The sequence below is a fragment of the Rattus norvegicus genome, chromosome 5, assembly GCF_036323735.1.
Source record: "Rattus norvegicus strain BN/NHsdMcwi chromosome 5, GRCr8, whole genome shotgun sequence".
Lineage (NCBI taxonomy): Eukaryota > Metazoa > Chordata > Mammalia > Rodentia > Muridae > Rattus > Rattus norvegicus.
The window spans coordinates 76,781,191-76,802,865 of NC_086023.1; the positions used below are offsets into that span (position 1 = coordinate 76,781,191).

The 21,675-nt window shown below is 48.2% G+C and overlaps 1 protein-coding gene across 5 annotated transcripts in view; it reads right to left on the reverse strand.

The window, feature by feature from the left end:
• Ptpn3 (protein tyrosine phosphatase, non-receptor type 3) overlaps positions 1–21,675 on the reverse strand; it is a 118,898-nt gene that overhangs the window by 77,504 nt on the left and 19,719 nt on the right. For 3 of the 5 annotated variants that reach the window (XM_017593736.3, XM_001059757.6, NM_001100754.1), the window contains exons 2-4: positions 6,834–6,988; positions 1,201–1,308; positions 1,084–1,126 (exon numbers count right to left, since the gene is read on the reverse strand). In XM_017593736.3, the coding sequence (XP_017449225.1) occupies positions 1,084–1,126; positions 1,201–1,308; positions 6,834–6,971 (289 nt within the window). In that variant the 5' untranslated portion in view covers positions 6,972–6,988. Of the gene's footprint in view, positions 1–1,083; positions 1,127–1,200; positions 1,309–6,833; positions 6,989–18,959; positions 19,351–21,036; positions 21,055–21,675 lie in introns of those variants that run through there. The other 2 variants (XM_063287932.1, XM_039111038.2) reach the window with 2 other exon arrangements.

Sequence of the window (21,675 nt, forward strand, 5' to 3'; positions counted from 1 at the left end):
AGCACTGGGGATGTGTTTGCTACAAGGGCAGAGAGAGAATGACGAACACTTGTCTCATGTGACCGGCCACCTCCGAAGGATATGGAGCAGAGCCGAAAGGCCCTGAGAGGCAGTTAAAGCACTTCACTGTGAGAAGACAGCCAAGAGTGCTCTGCCACAGGGACAAAGAAGTGAGAGGGAACGGGAGAGTTAGTGCTTTCCTTCAGATGAAAGGAGGTATTTGAGGAACCCGGAGGACTAGGAGATGGGCTCAGAGACAAGGAGAAAGGCATCTTCTACCGAGGGAGGAGAATGAAGGGCAGTTCAGACAGAGTCCTGTACACTGGTCAAGTTAAGTCTGGGACGTACGGGGTCAAGGAGAGGCATGAGGGAGGCCAGGGTGAAAAGGGCTGGCCAGAGGGCAGGTCGGGCACGGCTGGAGTAAGCTGTCTCACTGGGAGCTGAGAGCAATACAGAGGCCCACTCATGATGGATGAGCCAGCATCTGTGCTGTCGGGAAGTATGAGGGTTTATGTCGGTCTCCCTCTCTGTGTGTGCATTTGGGTGTGTGCACATGCACTCATGTGTGCAGGTGTCTGCATGTGCACGAGGGCCACAGGATGGCATCAGGTGTCGTCTTCCACTGCTCTCCATCTTCGCTTCCTGAGACAGGGTCTCTTACTGAACCTGGAGCTCACCCTTCGGCTAGACAGCCTGGCCAGCAAAGTCCAGGAACTCCTGTCTCTGTCTCCAGCGCTGGGAATACAGGCATGCACCACAGTACCCAGCTTCTTATGTTGGTGCTGGGGATCTGCACTCGGGTCCTTATGCTTGTCCAGCCAGCACTTTTACCAACTAAGACACCAATCACCCTAGCCCTTTTATGTCTCTTTCTTAACTGGGCTAAGGAAGACTATCCGTCATCCACTTACCCCCTTAGAAAAGTAACTGAATGCTCCCTTGTCCTGAGCTGCCTCCTCTCCCCTCACCCTCAAAGTAGCTTTAAAGCATCTCTCCCTGATCCCACTGCCCCCTTAAGCTCCTGATAAGGAGAAGGCAGTTCGCTGTACACCCAGTGACCAAGCGAAGCGAGATCATACCCACCTTTCAGCTGCTTCCTGAGGGGTTTGCTTGCCTCGAGCCATCTCTGTTGAGTGAGAAAAACAAGCTATGAAACCAACCCAAGCAGGCAGGCAGCACATCTTACATGTGGGCACTTACGGGGGAGTCCACTGGGTCATCGCCATGTTGCAAGCCGAAGTATTCCTTCTCCGTCACGCCCAGGTGGCCATAGGCCATATCCAGAAGTGACTGGCCCAAATCTTGTTTCTAGATCAAAACCATGAAGTATTAAAATGGACCAAGAAATAGAAGTCACATTTTTTTTAACAGTACACAAAGAGAAAGTAACATTTTTTCGGAGATTTTACGAATAAATACTTCCCACAGTTAACGAAAGCATTAATAAATTTCAAGTTACAAGGGGAAGATACAACCCTGGAACTTGCTGGCCAAGCAGTCTAGCTCAATATGGAAACACCAGGCTCCGTGACATCATGTCTCAAAAAAACTAAGGTAGGGGCTAGAGATGACTCCGTGGTCGAATGTTTCCGGGGCTTGCAGAAGACTGAGGTTCCGGTCTTAGCACCCAAGCTGAGCAGCTCACAACACCTACAACACCAGCCACAGGGGGCCTAATGCCCTCTTCTGGCCTGGTTGCATACACGCTATTAACACAGAGACACGACAATAAAAATGTATCTTGGGTTGGGGATTTAGCTCAGTGGTAGAGCGCTTGCCTAGCAAGTGCAAGGCCCTGGGTTCGGTCCTCAGCTCTGAAAAAAAAAAAAAAAATGTATCTTAGTGGTGGTGCGCATTTTCAATCCCTGCACTCAGGAGTCAGAGGCAGGCAGATCTCTATGAATCTGAAGCCAGCCTGGTCTACACAGAGAATTCCAGAAAGCTGTGGCTATACAGACTCAAATAAGTAAATGGACTGAATAAGATAGGTGATAGATGGATAGACAGACAGACAGACAGGCAGACAGATAGAATGTTGGAAAATAAAAATAAAGAATAATGAAGGAAGATACCCAATGTTGGCCTCTGGCCAACCTGGCCATAAAGGTCCAGGATAATGAAAGGCTGATGGCTTCTGAGAAAGAATGCTGCCGCTTTCTTAGGTCACTTCCACCCCTTAGCTGAGGTTCTCCAGTGACTTCCACGTTGGAAAACTCACACATTACACAGCAAACACGCCATGACCTGCTGCGGATTACGCACAGCAAATGCTAATCCCAGGTCAGCTCCTGTTGGCTGCTGGGGGCCCAGCTGCAGCTCCTTCCCCGGGAGGAACGCAGAGAGTGTGCAGGGAGGAAAACTCTCTACTAACAGCTAAAAATACTCGAATGCCATCTAAAACACCCTCAAAGTGACTTGGCCTGTGTCCCCCTGTGGGATTATCTGCCCTGCTGTTTCTCGTCATCTGAAGTGAGAAGCCAGTGGGGACGTTTAGCCACACTTCGCTCCAGAGCGGGACTCAGCGGCCTGCACCAGGGCTTATGGGGCAGCCCCATGTGGGCACTGGGACAGCGCCACAGGAAGAACCTCTTGCCTTGCTTGGCTGCAGGAGGGGTGACTAACATGGAGGGTCAAACGCTGTCAAGTGCTTTGAACCGGTCAAGGCACAGCAGACAGATTTCTTAGAGGACAAGGCAGACAGTGGGGTGGGGACAGGGATAAGGAACCCCTTTGTGCTTAGCGAGATGACAGGGTGGAGTGACAGCCCTCCCATCTCTCTAGGCCCACCCAGTTTGGAGCTGGCTGCACAAACAGAAGACAGCTGGGGGACAGTGTTAGGCATGCACGCAGAACCCGCACGGAGCACTTGGGAGATTTCAGATTCTGTTTCAAGAGGTCGACCTCCCAGGAAAGCTTTGAACCCAACCCATTGAACTCAGGACAATGCAAGTCAGAAATAGACAGGTATAGAAGAGGCTCTTCCTGTGAGCTTCTGAGAGCAGGTAATGTGCAGAAAGTGGGTCGCAGAGACCGGGGGGGGGGGGGGGGGGAAGTAAGGTAGACACTGGCAGCAGCTTCTTCCACATGACTTCATGGGGTCTGGCCTGTTGTGTATGAACTTGACTATTTTCAGAATGCAGTACCGGTCCACCCTGAAGGCCTCTGGACCTGCCACCATGTCACAAGAGAGTCTTCACGGTTTATTTTTTTATTTTTTAAAAGATTTATGTATTTTATGTATATGACACGGTCATTGTCTTCACACATACCAGAAGAGGGCATCGAATCCCCATTACAGATGGTTGTGAGCCACCGTGTGGTTGCTAGGATTTGAACTCAGGACCTCTGGAAGAGCAGTCAATGTTCTTAACCACTGAGCCATCTCTCCAGCCGTCCCTTCATGGGTTTTTAAAAACCAATACAGGGGCTGGAGAGATGGCTCAGTGGTTAAGAGCACCTGACTGCTCTTCCAGAGGTCATGAGTTCAATTCCCAGCAACCACACAGTGGCTCACAACCATCTGTAAAGATCTGATGCCCTCTTCTGGTGTGTCTGAAGACAGCTACAGTGTACTTACAGATAATAAATGAATAAATCTTTAAAAAAAAAAAAAAAGAAGAAGAAGTGTGGCCTTGTGGGCCAATACAGCCCACCCAGTCCTCCAAGTTATCAGATATGCATCTGTCCATCCGTCCGTCTGTCCGTGTGTGTGTGTGTGTGTGTGTGTGTGTGTGTGTGTGTTGTGCACAATTATGACTGTGTGTGAAGGTCAAAGGTTGATGCTGTGACATCTTCAGTCACGTCTCACCTCATTTTTGGGACAGAATTTCTCACTGAACCCAAAGTTTACAGTTTCAGCCAGACAGGCTGTTCAGTGAGCCCGGTCTCTTCCCTCCCCAGCCCCTGTGCACGGTTACAGCCACATGTACCATCAGCCATTTTTTTGTGCTGAGGATCTGAACTCCGCATGCTTGTATAGCCAGCAAGCACTCCTCTACCCACCATCTCTCCAGCACATGAGGCAGTCTCCTCATGCATCAAAACTATCTTCTCATCTACCGTAATTATTATTTATATGTTTTGGGATGTCATTTATGTAACTTTGATTTATTATGTCACTAGCAACTGTAATTTATCGTACACCTGCAAAGTAGCTCTCAGCATCCACTGGCCTTGCCACCGAGGACCAGGCACTGCGGGGCGCCATGCCTGGCACACCCAGACCATCAACCAGTACCTGCACAATCACCTGACTCGGAGTTGGCACAACACCAAAGCCCTGTGAGCCTCTCGCCTCTGAACTAGAGAATAGTATCCAGGCGTCAATTCTGCTCAATTCTAGTTCCCAAAGGAATTAAGATAGAATCTCACGGGCGGTGGCGCACAACCTTTTGTTCCAATATCACCGAGGCTGAGGCAGGTGGATCTCTGTGAGTTGGAGGCCAGTCTGGTCTACATCAAATTCCAGGCCATCGGGGGATAAATGTACAGTGAGCCAATAGATAGATAGATAGATAGATAGATAGATAGATAGATAGATAGACAGACAGACACACAGATAGATGGACAGACAGACAGAGTGGGGGAAGGGAAGTACAGGTGGATCTCTGTGAGTTGGAGGCCAGTCTGGTCTACATCAAATTCCAGGCCATCGGGGGATAAATGTACAGTGAGCCAATAGATAGATAGATAGATAGATAGATAGACAGACAGACAGACACACAGATAGATGGACAGACAGACAGAGTGGGGGAAGGGAAGTACAGGTGGATCTCTGTGAGTTGGAGGCCAGTCTGGTCTACATCAAATTCCAGGCCATCGGGGGATAAATATACAGTGAGCCCATAGATAGATAGATAGATAGATAGATAGATAGATAGATAGATAGATAGATATAGATAGAACGACAGACAGAGTGGGGGAAGGGAAGTACAGGTGGATCTCTGTGAGTTAGAGGCCAACCTGGTCTACATCAAATTCCAGGCCATCGGGATAAATTTACAGTGGGCCCATGGATAGACAGACAGACAGACAGAGTAGGGGAAGGGAAGTTCAGAGAGGACAGACTAGACCAGGAAAACACAACATCGAGCCTTGCCAGCAGGTGCAATTGGCTCTATTTTCCTGGTACCTCCTTCTAGCCAAGCTCTCAAGACTGCTCGCCCACCACCAGAGTCTCTCTCAGGGACTGCTATGGTAGTCTCTCAGCCCTCTTCCTCCCTGGCTACTTTAGACTGAATGATTCTTAAGTTGGGCCACGTCAGGCTTCGATTCAGAGCTCTCAACATTACCCCGTGTAGAAGCCCACGGTGTGCCCAGGCTCCAGCTGGCCTCTCACCCCATCCCTACTTGGAACCTCTCTGACTTCTCTTATCTCTGGCTCTCCTCCCCCGGGGCTCATGCGGCTCCCGGTGAACTGGACTTTCACCACGTGGGTCCCACGGCTTGTCAGGCTTGGTGGCAGGCACCTTCACCCCCTGAACTATCCTGCCCTTCTCTTTCTTGATACAATAAATAACCCTCCCATCTTCAGAAGAGCTGAGCATGACCTTAGAGACAAGTCAAGAAGAGAGCTGGCAGTGGGGCGGAAGGCTGGGAAAGAAGTGTCCCCTAATCACTGCCACAGTCTGCAAACCTGGGTCCCCTGTGCTGCTGAGAACATTCTCACACCCACAGTATGGGGTAGGCCCCCTGGCCATGGTTTGGAAGAACTGGAAATTGTCTTTTGCCTGCACCAAGATCACTAATGGTGGTGAGGAGACAGAGACAGAAACGGGGGTGCAGAGGGCGGGGGAGTGAACAAGGAGCAAGGTGCTGGGTAAACCCCATAAGTCTTTAACCCTGGCTCTTAGTAAGCGGGGGCAGACAGATCTCTGCGCTTTCCAGGGCAGCGTAGTTCACATAGCAAGTTCAGGTCAGCCAGGTCTACATAGTGAGTCCCTGTCAAAGGAGAAGGTAGGGTAGAGGAGCAGTAGCAGCTACAGCAGGGGTCTGTCCATTTTCATTAAGTTTTAAGTGCTATGGCCTTTTCTGGTCACCTCCCTCCCCAGTTTTGTTTGTTTATTTGAGGCCCAGGCTGGCCTTGAACTTCTGCTCCTCCGGAGTCCCTCTCCCAAGTGCCAAAGCTCCGGCCTTTACCATCACATTCAGCCCGTCTCCTCGACCACCTTTCTCTTTCTCCACACTTGCTTTGAAACTGGGGCACAGGTTACTTGGGGCTGGAGTTGGGACTTAGGACTGAGACACGAGAAGTCCCTGGGCATAGGTGGTGGCTGGGTGTGGAGCCAGCCAAGGCAGCTGCTGTCCTTGCCTCTCAGAGCTGCTTATGTGAAGATCTGAGATCAAGGGCTCTAAGTAGGAGCCAGCTAGGACCTTAGGACTCCTGCCAACCGTGAGGCTGACCATCTCACAGAGCAGAGCTGCGTGCCCAGGCCTATGCCAGGACACTCGTCCTATCTTCAAGGGGCTCATACATATCCTAGTTTTTTGTTTTTTTTTTTTGTTTTTATTTAACTGTTTTTAAAAACACAAAGTCACATGGGCTTGAATAAATCGTGTACAATAGTCGTCCATGGACCAGCTGTGCCAGGGGGTGGGAGGTGGGGGTGGGGTGGGGTACCACATCCCAGACATAACAACATTGGAAGACACCAACAGGTTCACAACCCTAAGAATCAAGACAGGAGCACAGGTCCCATGCCCAGCCCCATCTCACCAGTTCTGAGAGCTCAAAAGTTTCATCATTCGGCTGATCTCATTTTCATTTTGTAAACCAAGAAACTTAAAACTATTTGAGAGGATTTGGGCAGAAAAGACAATAATGGAGCACTTACATTAACTTTAAAGGTCTGTACCAAGCCATCTAAAAAGCGTATGCTGCAGGTGACCTCGGATCGAGTTTTCTCTTTGGGCAATTCTGAGGTCCGTATATTATTAATTCTTCCACCCAACGCACGTAACCGGGAGGTCATAACGGCCGCCGAGTAACCTGTAAGATGAGACACCGATCAGTGCTTTCCAAGGCAGAGCAGGCTGACTTGGATCTTCCACAGCATCAGCTGCAGAGCATGTAGGTAGGAGAGCAGGGTAGCACAACCATCTTTGCATTTGTCTTTGACTTCCAACCACGAGTGCTGAGCTGGTGGCTCTCAACCTGTGGGTCATGGCCCCTTTGGGGGTGGGGGTAGCAAACAGCCTGTTCACAAGGGTCACCTAAGTCCACTGGGAAACGGAGATTTACATTATGATTCACGGCAGTAGCAATGAGTTGTTGAGGTAGCAATGAAAATAATTTTATGGTTTGGGGTCACCACGACATGAGGAACTGTATAAATGGGTCACAGCATTAGGAAGGCTGAGAACCACTGCCAAGCAGAATCCATCGCTCGAAAATGTAATACCATGTTAGGTCAAGGAAATACACGCATGGCTTATCCATCTGTTTGTCCTGTTACCTCTAGGGCAGTACCTTCTAATTTCCCAGAGCATAATCCCTACCTTAGGTATTTGTAAGTTCTGCAAAATATAATAAGTTATACTACATTAAAATTAAGAATTTCTACTTCTTTATAAAAAGTTTTTTTTTTAATTTATTTCATTTTGGCTGGAGAGATGGCTCCCCAGTTCAGAGCACATACAGTTCCCGCAGAGCACCGTCCCTGCCCCCACATCAGCCAGTTCTGATGGAACCAATGCCCTGCCCTCTTCCTACCTCTGAGGGCAATCGCACACTCACTCTCAGACACATGGGCACACCGAAAATAAAAGTAAAGCATTTCCTTTTTAAAAAGAGGGATGAAATGGAAGTTCTTAGGCAATCGCTTGTCAAAAAAAGGCAAAGCAGAGAGAGCAACAAAATGGAGTCCCACAAGCCCGCTGCAGGACTGACGTAAGACTGACCACAGTGCGGAAGGTGTCCAGCTGTCCTGCTCTCTGAGCTGCTGCATAGAACATAAATTAACAGGACTACTTTGACAAACTGTTGGGGAAAATCTCTACCAAGCTGAACACACACGTTCTGTGATGTGACAAATCTGATTCCTAGGAATGTGTCCAATAAGACAATAACACATTTTATTCACAAATATATAGGTCCGAGACTCTTCATGATACCACCAGACAGGAAGAGAACTAAACTTCTATCGTCGGAAGGATGGATAAATCATGGTGCACTCAGACCGTGCACCGGTACGCAGCCAAGCAGAGAAATGAATCCTCGCTGTGTGCAAAGCAGGATTTTCTTTAATGTACTTTAATTAAACATTAAACATGTTAAGGAGATTACCTAAAACACAATTCCAAGTACTGTAAGTTTAAGACAGATTAGCGGCTGCTTCTGGATGGTCCAGAATGCTTTTGTATGTCCATTTGTGTGAGGATGCCTTCGAGTGGAAGCCAGAGGTCAACAGAGGCTGATACAGGGTGACTTCTCTCCACGTTGGTTTTTTTACATCTTAGGAATGTGTGTGTTTGTGTGTACATGTACCTCGGTGAGTGCAAGGAGACTAGAGGACAACATGCAGGAGGCGGGCGGGTCCTGGGTCCCAGGGATTGAACTCAGACGGTCAGGCTTGAGGACAGAAGCTTTTGCCTGCCGGCTCACCAACACCCACCCTCCACAGAGAGCTCACCGGTGGGACAGCAGACAGAGATTTGCATCATTATGTGACACTAAGGGAGTAGCAAATGCAGATGAAGGTTGTGGGAAGGCACACCCCCTCTCCCATGCTGTGCTCCCTGCTATCTGAGTATACCCCACTCATACTGCTCCCTTGGGGAAACCTTCCTAGGTCTCTGAGTCAGGGGGTTAGACTTTCAATTGTGCTCACTGTAATTCTGCACTTAGAAGTCATGGTGTGTGTTTCTAGCTGCATTTCCTACTACACACCAAGCTCCCTGAGGTCTGGTTTGGCTCAGTGTGCCTCTGGCACTCAGCTCTGACCACAGTCTGTAAGTACTCCAGTAAACCAATAAATGCACGAAAGACTGAAGCAGAGTGAAGCGTCTCCTAGTCTTCCAGGTGATGCTCAAGTTATCCATCCAGGCTTCATCTGCTCTGAGGGACCAAGGCAGAGACACCCAGAGAGAGCACCAAACACCAAGCAGGGCCAGAGGTAAAGACTGGGGCAGTGGGAACAGTGATGTGTGTTGCTCACTTGAGGGCAGGCTGAAAAAAAATCAAACCTCTGGGATAGCAGGGGCCACAGACCAGGTACAGAAGTCCACAGAGGTTGTCCAATGAATCCTGAGTCCTAGCGATACATTTAAGGTGCTCTTGGTAAAGTTCTATAACTAGCCAGGACAGGAAACCTCAACTACTAATTATAAGATAAAACGTTCCGGGCTGGAGAGATGGCTCAGTGGTTAAGAGCACTGACTGCTCTTCCAGAGGTCCTGAGTTCAAATCCCAGCAACCACATGGTGGCTCACAACCATCTGTAATGGGACCTGATGCCCTCTTCTGGTGTGTCTGAAGACAGCTACAGTGTACTTATATATAATAAATAAATAAATCTTAAAAAAAAAAAAAAGATACAACGTTCCTAGGGACTGACAGTACAAGAAGATAAAGAAAGAAAAGAGAAAAAGCCAACATTCACACACACTCACACACACACTCACACACACACATGCACACACACACACACACACACACACACACACACACTCACTCAATCACAGAACTTTCCACCCACCCACCCACCACCCCCACCATGCCCTTTTCAATAAAAATGTCACTGGAATCAGGGATGCATTTTCTGAGTAATACAAAAAGTTATCAAAAGACAACAAATGTGTTCCCGAATGCTTTGTCCCACATGCAACTGAAAATGTCAGCTGTTGCCTGCTTCTTCTTTAAGAATCCCAGGTGGACTGTGTTCTTTACAGATACACTAGCATAGCTGTGAAGTATGTTGTTATTAATGGGGAGCGGCCCTCAGAGCTTCCTTGGGAACTTTTGTAGATGATTCTTGGTCCCATCTCCCATGAGCATTCAGTGCCCTGGGCCTTTGGGAACCCCTCAAAGGGCAGCCAGGAAGCTGAAGTCCAGACAGGCTCTTCACATGGCTGGCCTCAGAACGCAGCTAGGTCTGCCGAGCAGATAAGGTATCCTCACACAGACCCCGAACAGAAAGCCTTCAAGGAGGAACCTGGGAATGAAAGTGTCGGGAGCCACCATGCCAACCACAGGCAGAGCTTTGCAAATCGCTTTCCTCCAGACGACCTCTTATTCCTGTGCCAGCATTGCGAATCCTAGCGCTGCAAACTGAACCCTGGTTGATGATGCTTCCCAGCACGGTCAGAGCATATTCAGGGAGCCTTTCCCCTCCTCCCTGATTGTCACATGAAGAAAGGAAGGTCTTGGAACCTAAGGAAAGTCCCATTGAAAGATAGTTCATGAAAACTGCAGAATATTCTTCCTACGACTGTCCCTAAACCAAACTTTGATAAGAGCTTGCTAGACATTGACGCTAAACTACACATTATCAAGCCAGGAGGTGTTTCCAGATTGTCTTGAAATTGTATCTTAAACAATCTGGCTGGACAATAGACGCTGACTAATTGCCCTGTTTCCTGTAGCACGGCAATTGTGGGGAACTCGGGGTTTCTATGGCTTCCTTTATAAGCCTCTTAATTCTAAACAAAGCCAAAACCCAAACAGGAACACACTGGCCTCAGTAACCGCGGACATCGCAGCTGCAGGCGAAGTCACTGACATCATGGGAGCTGAGCCCTATTTGCACAACGTTTCAAATCAAAGAGCTGTGAGATAGCTGGAACACTGGCTGTGGGTTCTACTGTGATTCAGACCTTAATCAAAGATGATATTCCGAAAACATATTATAGAAAAAGCATGATCTCATTATGCACACAGCTGGGGCTCAGTAAAGACTGCAGGGTTAGAGACCGAGTCCACAAGGTGCCTGGCATATTGTAGGGGACCTGAACTAGATATACAAAAAAGGCACTGCTTACTTACTGCCACTGAGATGGGGTCTCATGTAGCCGAGGCTGGTGTCCAATTTACTACATAGTTGAGGTTGGGTGTAATCCTCCTGCCTCCACCTCCCAAGTGCAAGTACATGCAATCATGCCTGAATACAAGGCTCTTAATTAATGCTAAGTTTCCGATGTGGACAGGAACTGACGGAATCCAGATTTTGTAGGGCTAACTTAATGTCAAGTACCTGACACATTTTTAAAGGCTTCACTTCGACAGTGTTACCCCCTTTTAAACAACTCACTGGTGATCAAAGGCAGCTGCTGCTACAGATGTTATACGCCTCTGGAAAAAGAAAGAAGGAAATCAGGCCTTTAATTCAGGAATGTATGTTTCTCAGGGCCTAGGGAGGGAGCTCCGCTGGTAGTGCTTTGCCTGTGTAGAGGCCTGAGGCCCAGGGTTTGACCCCCAGCCCTGCGTAAACTGAGCAACATTAACCCAGCCCCTCAGGAGTAGATGGAGGCAAGGACAGCAGAAATGTAAGGTCATAAGACTTTCAGAAAAAGACAAATATTGATTCCATTTAATTTAATTTACTTGAGACAGGGTCTTATGTAACTTAGGCCAAGAAGCTTCTAGGCAGAGGAGGATAGACCTAAAAAGTCTTGGTGCCCCCACCTATTTATTAGATGCCAAGATTACAGGCGTGCCCCACCACAACCAGATTTTTTTTTTTTTTTAAAGAAAACAGTCTGGATTTATAAACAACTGTGTGAGCATTCTGTGTAAGTGAACCTTGGGTGAGCCTCCTTGTGACTAGAGCCAACCCAGGTAATCACATTCAGACTGACCTTGCCAATACTGCCATCTAGTGGCCACCAGAGGAAAGCACTCGCCTCCAACTTAGGACCTAGGGTGAGACACCAGTTGGTTGGCTACGACCTTGTTCACCATATGTAACAGTTTCTCTGCGGCTCAGCTTCTCTGTCCTAATCCTTCTTCCCTGCTGGGCTAAGGAAAGCTTTCCTCCTCCCTCTTTTTTTTCTTTCTAATGAGTATGAACAGAAGCAAGGTGGATAGGGAGATTTCTAGCACAGAAAGGAACACAATGTTCCATCAGCCTCGTGAAGCGATGACTCAATCAAATCAATAGCAATTCTCATCAATTATCAATATTTAATGGATGGAACATGGAAGGTTTATTTGGCCGCTAAGAGAGTATCAGTAGTACCCTTTATTCTTTTTTGCCGGGAACAGGGAAGCTGGGCTGCATTTTGTATTCATTTAGTCCTGGTGCAGGAGAGGAGGGGTGGGGATGGGGGAAATCACTCAGGCCCTTAACAATCACATCACACGCTTTATGATTCTCCCAGGAGGGAAAAAAAACACAAGCCAGTTCTTCAACCACTGCCTCCGCCTGACATACAATGCCCCCAGGCCCTCTGGCTTGGGACCAGGATAAGGTGCCCTTAACATTGGAATGGAGGTGAGGCCTTCGTACAAATAAAACTGCAGGTGTGGGGAGATGATTCCATGGATAAGGCACTCAGCATCTAGCATGAGGACTGGAGTTTGGGAGTTCGGATCCCAGCACCAAATAAAAACCAGGCAATGTGGCCACCTGCAAACCCTGCACCCAGAAGAGGAGGCAAGCCAGTTCTCTGGACTAGCACAATCTACAAGGTCCTGGGTGAGCGAGAGAAGGAATCAGTAAACAAAATGGAGCCCAGTGTTAGAAAACATCTACCAAACCTCTGGCCTCCATGGGCACCTCTACTCACATGGATGACACACACACACACACAATTTAAAAAAATAAGAGGGAAACAGGTGTGAGAGTTTATCCCTTAATCCCAGGACTCTTAAAGCAGAAGCAGCTGGGTCCCTTGCACGTGCCTGTGAGACACAGACACACATGCTCCATGCGCACGCACGGACATGCTTACAGGACCCAGGGTTTGCTCTCAAGCGCGTGCTACAGATCTGATTATCGTTTTACCTCTAAACATTTTGGCACGGATCTCCCTCCCAAGACCAAGCCAGTTTATGCCAAGATCACAGTGAAGCTACGGCACTCAAGAAAGCAAACGTTACCCAACCATTTGTCTTAGAGCTGATAGTAACATTCTACAAATTATTCTGATTCGTTCTTTCCTCCTGTCCCAGGATGCAATCTGAAACCATGTTTATTTAGGTTTACTGTCAGAGAGAAGACAGACATTAACAACCCCTACCCTAAGACAGTGACACAGGCAACCTAAGAGCCATACACTGTCAACCACCACCTCCGGGATTTCCTCTGGTTCTGCTCCTCTGTGCCTATAGCCAGGGTGTTGGGGCCAGAGTGCTAGGTCAGTTCCTGAGCCTATGCTACAAGCTGCTCCCCAGAGCTACATAAAAAGCATAGCTCAGCGGCTGTCCCATCCCTGGGCGGGCTGAGTGCTTCCTAAACCACTGCTGATGAAGTGACAGATTTTCCAGTCTATAGGTCAGTGCTGCGACTAACCCAGGTGTCAAAACCGAGAAGGAAAGTTCAAAAGTGCTGTTGCCTTTCGATTATGTAACCCGATGTCTTGGCTGGTTCCCTCGGAGTTGGTGTCACACAGACACCAAGTCCTCATCACTCTGTACCCCTCTCAGACGGAGTGTGGAAGGTGTTTTCTAAAAAGGAGCAGGGGGTGGAGGGACAGTGGGATGGGGGCTACATTTGGCTTTGCCAAATGCTTTAAAGTTCAATTCAGCCAAATGAGTTAAAACTGAGCCGTTTTAGTTTTTGCTTGTAAAATAAAAAACAAAAAACCCACATATGTATGCATCAAGACGGCTTCGCTTGATCAACTTTAATTATGTACAGCTGGTAACAAAATCATGAGGTAGCACGTGTAATCTCCCCGTTTCCCTCATGGCTGCGACTCGTGCAAACTGATCAACCCTGCCCACTGCCCTTCCCTTCCCTTCCCTTCTTAGATACAACACTGCGTATCAACACAAAGGGGCTGGCTCACCGCTAAGGTTGGTTTTCCTTGTTCAGAGTGCTAAACACTTGGTAAAGAAAGGTACTTGCTGGGCAGGCAGGGCAGGCCGTGGATAAGCCCAGCATCAGGAAGCAGAGATGGGAGAGGAAGCTGTGGGCTTTGTCTCAAAGAGTAAGGTGAGGGAGTGAGGGAGGAGGAGTCCCAATATCAACCGTGGGCCTTCATGGGCACACATACCCACAGAACACCAACACACACACACACACACACACACACACACACACACACACACACACACACACCTACCTACTAAGTTAGCAAAACAAGTCTTTAAAACAAAGCATCTTCATAGTCATTGCTAAAGCAGTGCTAAAATCTAGTTAAAAAAACCCTCAAGCTTATATTAAACAACAACAACAAAACACAGCACCAACAATACAAACTTTTAAAATAATACTTTTAAAGCTTAAAGCTTAGGGGCTGGAGAGTTGACACAGAGGTTAAGATAGCTACTTCTCTTCCAGGGGACCCCGGCTCAATTCCCAGCACTCACATGGCTCACAACTGTCTGCAACTCCAGTTCCAGGAGAACTGATACCCTCACACAGACATGCAAGAAAAACACCAATGTACATTTAAAAAAAAAAAGTTAAAGCCTGCTAACCGAGGATAATCACAATTGGTGTAAAAAAAAAAAAAAAAACAAACAAACCTTGCATATGCATTTATAAAATGGATACTCATCAACAGAAGTGCATTTAAGAATTAGCCGTCTTGACTTTCCTGTAACTCTACTCAACTTTTCCCACGCCACCAATCCTCCTGTTTCCAGGCTACAGCTGCAGAAGCAGGTCACTTGTTCCCTGACCTTTAATCTGTTCAGAGAGGGGACCTCCCAAAGAAGCCCCCCACCCCCAAAGCTGTGCTGAAATAATCTGTCTGATCAATTCAATTCGAACCAAGACTGATAATTAAAGCCCTTGTTCTCTGACGACTTCAAAATGTCAAAAATACTTTTCTCATTCTAGAGCCCGGGGTTTATCTTTAGTTTTTTATTTATAGGTTGGACACCATGACACTTTCAAAACTAACAAAATTAAAGTTAGCCTGGACACTGGGAGGTTAAGAAGTGGCTTAAGCTCCTCAGAGCACAGGATTGGAAGGCAGGCTGTGAAGCCCCAGGCGGTGGAGAGGTCACCCATAAACTTTATAATAGAAAGGGAAACAGGTTCCAGCCCTGCAGGCCTCAGTTACCTCGGGCCTCGGGCCATAGCTGCCTAGGGCAAGAGGAAGCCAGGCCCAGCACAGGAGGGTGACAGCCCTGAGTAGGTATGAGAAGCCTTTTTCCAGGGGAATCGAACAGGACAGAGGCAACCGAAACTACCCAGGTCCCAAGCTGGTCTTCTCCCGGCTGATACCTGTTGGGGAGGGAGACTGTTGAGAACAAGAGTTTTATTAGTTATTTTTAATACTTGGGAAGATGTTGTCATGCTGAAACCACACCCTCACATTCACAGAACCCACCACTCCTTTCTGGGTTGTTTCTTGGCAGACACATAAGACCCTGGAAGCACTCGAGTGCTGACCCTTGCCCACACAGTCACCCAGCAGTCACTAGTGAACCTGCCCTGTTCTCTGTCATCTTCGTGAATCCAGAAACTTAAGAGTCACAAACCTGCCTGCCTGCTAGGGCAAACGGGACAAACGCAAGCTCCAGGGATGGCCGGTTCTGACCAGGACACACTGTGGTAAGACTCTTGTAGAACTTACTTAAATTTGGGCCAGGGTGTCTCCCAACAGCCTTCAAGTACTCTCCAAATTCCAGCCTTCTATGAGGGTATTTCGGTCGACCCCTCCCCTGCCCTGCCCCCAGGACCTGTAGATCTTGTTTATAATTACTTTTGGCTTCCTTTGTTATTACTTTGGCAAAGGAGTTCCGGACCATTCACTCACTCAATATTCATTTACTCGGGCCCCAGGCCAAGCCAGGAAGTGGCCAGCGGGTGGGGGAAGGTAGAGGTGTGGGGAGCCTAGCTTCCAAAGGATGTGAAGCCCTAGGGGACAGGAGACAGAGACACCGAGGCTGGGACCTTCCAGGGTGAGGTGGGTGACAGGACCAGCTCGCGGAGGTTTCCAGGCGTGGCAAAGGCTCCACACCCACAGAACCACAGGGAAAGGTCAGGAGGGGAAGTTCAGGGAGGCTTTAAAAGCTCCCGGGCAAAAGAGGAGCCTGAGGGATAACTGATATCTTAGAGACCGTTCAGGGAGGATTAGGGCAGGTTCTTTTAGAAGCTTTTACATAAAAGAGGAATCAGGATGTGGTGAGAGGTTTAGCATCAGGCAGTGGGAGGGTGGGAACTCCAACTTAATCACTTACTAGGGAAGGCTACCTCAGCAATTGCTTACTTTTTTCTAAGAGTTATCTAGAAAAGAGCAGATAGCCCTGCTTCCCCAGGGCCAGTTTTAAGCTTTGCAGGGACTATGTACTCCAATTAACAACTTTTGTTGGGCTGATTCTTTTTAACCCGATGGTTAAAGAGATGACAGCAGGAACAGGATTCAGGGGCCTGGGAGGTGGCTCAGTGGGTAAATCTTTTCCTTGCCAGAGTGAGAACCTCCGTTCGAATGCCTAGTAGGGAACCCCATAAGAGCTGGCACCTTCTGTGAAGGCTCCCAGAGTTCCCGTAGGGGAGACACGAGGCAGAGACAGAATTCCCAGAGGCTCAGGGGCCAGTTAGCCTGGAATACGGTACGGAGGTGTGAAATGCAGAAGACCCTGATCACGAACATGGAAGGATGACACGCCCGTGTTTATTCTCTGACCTCCACAAGCCTGTAACCCTCACACATGCACCACGCTCACACACAAACAAAAGGAAACAGACTTCTGCTCAACCGAAAGGCCCAAGGAAAAGGCTGCATAAACACGGAAGATACTGAGCTCCGCTTGAAAGGGTAGGGGAGCTCTGAGGAACATGGTGGAGGAAGGTGGGTGGCTTAGTTGACCAAAACCCATTGCTAGAAGTAATCAAATAAAGGAACTCTATGACGCTCACATTGGAAATACTGGAGAGTATGAAAAATGAGATTTAGCATTGGGGACCAAAATTCTATCATGACTTCTTTGTAAGTGCCCAGGGTCTGTTTCTGTTTATAGAGGCCACATTCAACTGTAGCATTGTTCACATTCTATCTCCTTACATAGATTTCCTCGGAAATGATTCTACCTGGATGCCTCATTCCTGGAAGTTTTAAATGCTCCATCAGATGAAGAGCGAGGAGGAAGAGCACTACTTAGAGGAAGCAAAGCATCACTGTAAGGCTTAAAAACTGAGAGTGGGTGGGGGTTGGGGACTTAGCTCAGTGGTAGAGCGCTTGCCTAGCAAGCACAAGGCCCTGGGTTCGGTCCCCAGCTCCGAAAAAGAAAAAAAAGAAAAAAGAAAAAAGAAAGCTGAGAGTGAAGTTCGTCCAGTTCTTAGCACTTTCTACCTAAAACTAAGCAACCAACCTCTTTTCGTCTCGCCTGTGGACAGTTCCACCAAGCTCGGAACAGACTGGAAAAAACAGGATGGAATAAATTCACTCTACAGGGAACATGAATCAAGTTGCATAAACTTTACAAAAATACTGTGTTAATATTTGCCCTCGAGCACGGCCACACCCATTTGGGTGTCAGCCTCCGATATTTCGGTCTTGGGCTCCAGCCCCCACCCCTTTACAGCCAAAAAAAAAAAAAAAAAAAAAAAGCCAGCAGAAGCCTCCACTAAAGAAAACAGCTAAAGTCACTTTGAAAGGTTTGAGATGTGTTAATCGCGGTGTATCCCAGCCAAGAGGTTGGGACCTCACAGTGGAATGTCCTGCCAGCCTCCGCCCCTGCCAACATGTCTGTAGCCAGGGCCAGCCAGGCCAGAGAAAACCCATACTCAACTACCACTGAGCAGCCTTCTCCACAGTTTTATCTCAAGGAAACACAGAAAAATGCCCCAACCCTTCTCCTTGCTCCCACTCCTACTTCCCAGCATCCTGGAAAAGCTTTTCTTGGGCCACCTTTTCCTTCATGGGCTTCCTAGGCAAGAGCCCGTAGAGCCTGGTAGAGGCTGGTTCCAGCCCTAAAGCCCTCTGCTTGGAAGGGCTTAATCCCAACGGGTCATCTTGGGTTAGACCAAACACAGTAACCATGCCGGCCGCTACTGCCTCTAGAAACTGAGATAGAGACGTTCTTTCATGGCGCCTACTGTTTCCCAGGGTCTTTTCCTCATGATAAAATGAGGACAGAAGATTCATAAAAGAAATGTGTATGAACATTCAAAGCACCACGTTCTAGAAACCAGACACGGGCAAAATGCCGAAAGGTATAATTGTTCCCGGTACAAGTAAAACCAAGTGTTTAAACTCTTACCGGGGGGAAAAAGTCTATTTTGCTGGTACCGTTGCATTTATTTGGACTGAACCCGGACATGTGTTGAGGCCAGGAGTGCTTGGTGAACTGAATAAAACCCATTTTAGGAGTAACTAAGCAGGCCTCCAGTTCTGCCGCAGGTCGACCAACATAACATGCCCCTGGGCAATCCGACTTACTTCCTAGGTTTCTGCTGCATCCCCCCTGTAAACATTTCCGGGGAGCAGCAGAGTACTGGGTCTTCTATAGCCATTGTCAACACTCCACCCACCTCATTCCTAGGTCCCTGGGCCATCCTGAGCTGGGATTGCTGTGGGAGGAACAAGAGAAGGTCCCACGGGGCATCAGAGGTTTCCAAGTGCTTTTCCATCCACTATCTTTCCTGACCTCGTGGCTTTTGAAGGCACTGAACCTCTGTACGGATCAGTAGATTAGCCTCAGGAGAGCATGCCTAGTCATGGTCAACTCCAACAGTCATATGGATCCCTACTCAGTTCCAGCGTGACACAATTGCCAGCTCCAAGTCTCCTGACCCATGCCACCGGGCGGGAGGTGAATTACAGGTGATTCACTTCAGGTAGAACAGGGCCCCATGCTTAATCACTCTGTCTCTGTAATTTACTGACGACAGGTCCATTCTTACCCTTCTGTGATAATCTTTACAAGCATTCCCCAAGGCTCACGTGGAGGTGAATTTCCTCTTATGAAGGAAGTGGTCCAGAAAAGCCGCCTTTCTCCCCAATTAATTCTGCAACATTAGAAATGCAGGTAATGATATGGTTGTTTATTACCCATGTTCCTCTACTGTAAGGTGACACAGAGCTTTTAACAGGTGTCTCAGAAAACGTAAACAATACCCAAAGGACAGTCCTTTTCCTGTGAAGGTCATGGCCATTTCAACACCTTTCCAAATTGAGAAACAAAGCGAACGATTCCCTCGGTTTTCTAAGAGGTGCCCGTCTGAAAAGCATCATGTGCCAATCAAGGGCCTTCCAGCAGATCAGAAGCCATTCCAGGGTTAATTATTAGCTTCCTAAGAGCCACCTAGGACCTGAGGCCTGACCCTGGAGTTGACCTTGGGCCCCTCCTATCCTATGACCCCAGGGAGGTCCTCACAGCAGCCCAGACCGACCGTAGACTTGAAGTCAGCCAGCCCCAAGCTCTTTCACCTCATGGTTCCAAACAGAGAGAGGATCTAATCACTAAAGACAGTCATTGTGGGGACTCTAAGCAAGGGAGACACCTAGGGTATGTTAGAGACCTGAGTCTGCAGGAAGATACAATCCAGCCTCAGGGTCTAAGACACAAACGGGTGCTCAGGCTCAGAAACTCTAATCTGCATTTGCCCAAGCAAGGAGCGGCCCTGGAGTCGGGGGTTGGGAGAAATAACACACGTGATCTCCGAGGACATGCTCAGGAAAGCACGCCGGAAGTAAAGCCACAAGCCAATCTGCTGTGTGATTTTGTTCTGAGTTGTGTTCACGGGTGTCAGGGAGCTGTAACATCCCCCACTTTACAGCAACGCAGTCTGCCTTATCCCGGGCCCACATGTCTTCCGGATTCAGTGTTCCAAGTGGGTGTGCATGAGCACAGCTGGACATTCAACCAGCTCTTCACTCGTGGGGCTCAGATCCCAAAGGACACGCGGAAAACATAGATTAGGAGCAAGTGAATAATAATAGCACTAACTGCATGCACGGCTACGGGGCCCAGAAGAGATGTGTGTTAGGGTGAAACCATGAAACAAACTCCTTTCCTTGCAGAGGAAACCTGGCTGGGTGTGAGCTGATGGGAAGAAGCCAGACCAAAGCTCAAGCAAAAACCCAGCCAGACGGACAACAGGCTACTGAGGACAATGGCAGGTGTGTGTGTGTTGTGGGGGGGGTCACTAAGTTTACCGCTTTCTGTCTTTTTACCGGGCAGTGCAATCTTTACTCAAGGAGGTGGGGAGCCACCATGAATGCCACTCATGCCATATAACACCTTGCTGGAAATCTATATCAGACTGAGCTGAGCTTCTGTGTGTCTGAGCCTGTGTATCCCCTATGTCACAATCCATCAGGGGCTCCCCAGGCACAGGACGTTAACCAACACTGACCTTACTTCTAAATAGTGCTTTTCAAAATATATAGGGGTCTAGGATTGACTATTTCAAGCACCTTTATAAGTACAATTCTGTGACATTAATTATTATCATACTCAACATTGTGCAACTATCACCACTATTTCCAGAAAACTCCATCACTCCAAACAGAAACTCTGCACCCATTAAGCAATCCACATCTGCCCAATTCCAAGCAACCTACCTTCTTTCTGTCTCAGTGGATTTACCCAGTTTTGATCTTTCCCGTACGTGTGTCCTAGTTTGCTTTCTGTTGTGATTTTAAAAAAATGACCAAAATCAACTTGGGGAGGACGTCGTCGCCTTGTCGATCTAAGGCGACAGTCGATTCAAGGGAAGCCAAGGCAGCGTGTGAGGCAGACCGTGGAGGAGCGTGCTGCTTACCAGCTTGTTCTTCGTGGCTGCCTCAGCCCACTTTCACACACACCCCCAGTACACCTGCCCAGATGTGACAACTCCCTAAGTGAGCTGGGCCCTCTTGCAGTTGAAAATACGCCCCACTGACTCACTGAAAGGCCAATCCGATAGAGGTATTATCTCAAATGAGAAGCCGCTTCCGCTCGACTTGAGTCTGTGTAAAGCCTACAGAAAAGCTAACCTGGACAAAATGGCATCCCACAGGATCTCGTTTTGAGGCTGGCTTACAATTCTTCAGCACACTCTCTACGTTCTTCTATGTTTCAGCGTGTGGGACAGCTTCTCTCCGTGCCACAACTACCTCAGTTTCCTTAGCTCAACACATTTCCCCGCAGGCTTTCACTCACTTGGATTCAGCTGCGGTCAGTTGTGCCTGGTGATGCAATCAACTTTACGGTGCAGAAATCCAGGTGGAATGGAGCATAGTGGCCCGCACCTTTATCCCTACAGTCAGGAGGCAGAGTGGGATCCCTGAGTTCGAGGCAAGCCTGTTCTACAGATAGAGTGTGTGTGTGTTCCAGGGCAGGCAGGGCTACTCAGAGAATCCCTGTCTTAAAAAGACAACAAAAAATCCAGTGGATGGTTTGGGTTTTTTTTTTTTTTTTTTTTTTTCTGTTAAAGCCTAAGGACAAACTGCAAGGTTATATGGGAATTCCATATCTACCATTTCCAAGACATGCTGGCTAAGTTTTATGTCAACATTACACAAGCTAGAGTCATCAGAGAGGGGGAAGTCTCAACTGAAAAAGAAAACTGGCCTCCATAAGATCTGGCTGTGGGGAAACCTGCAGAGCATTTTCTTAGTGACTGATGGGGGAGA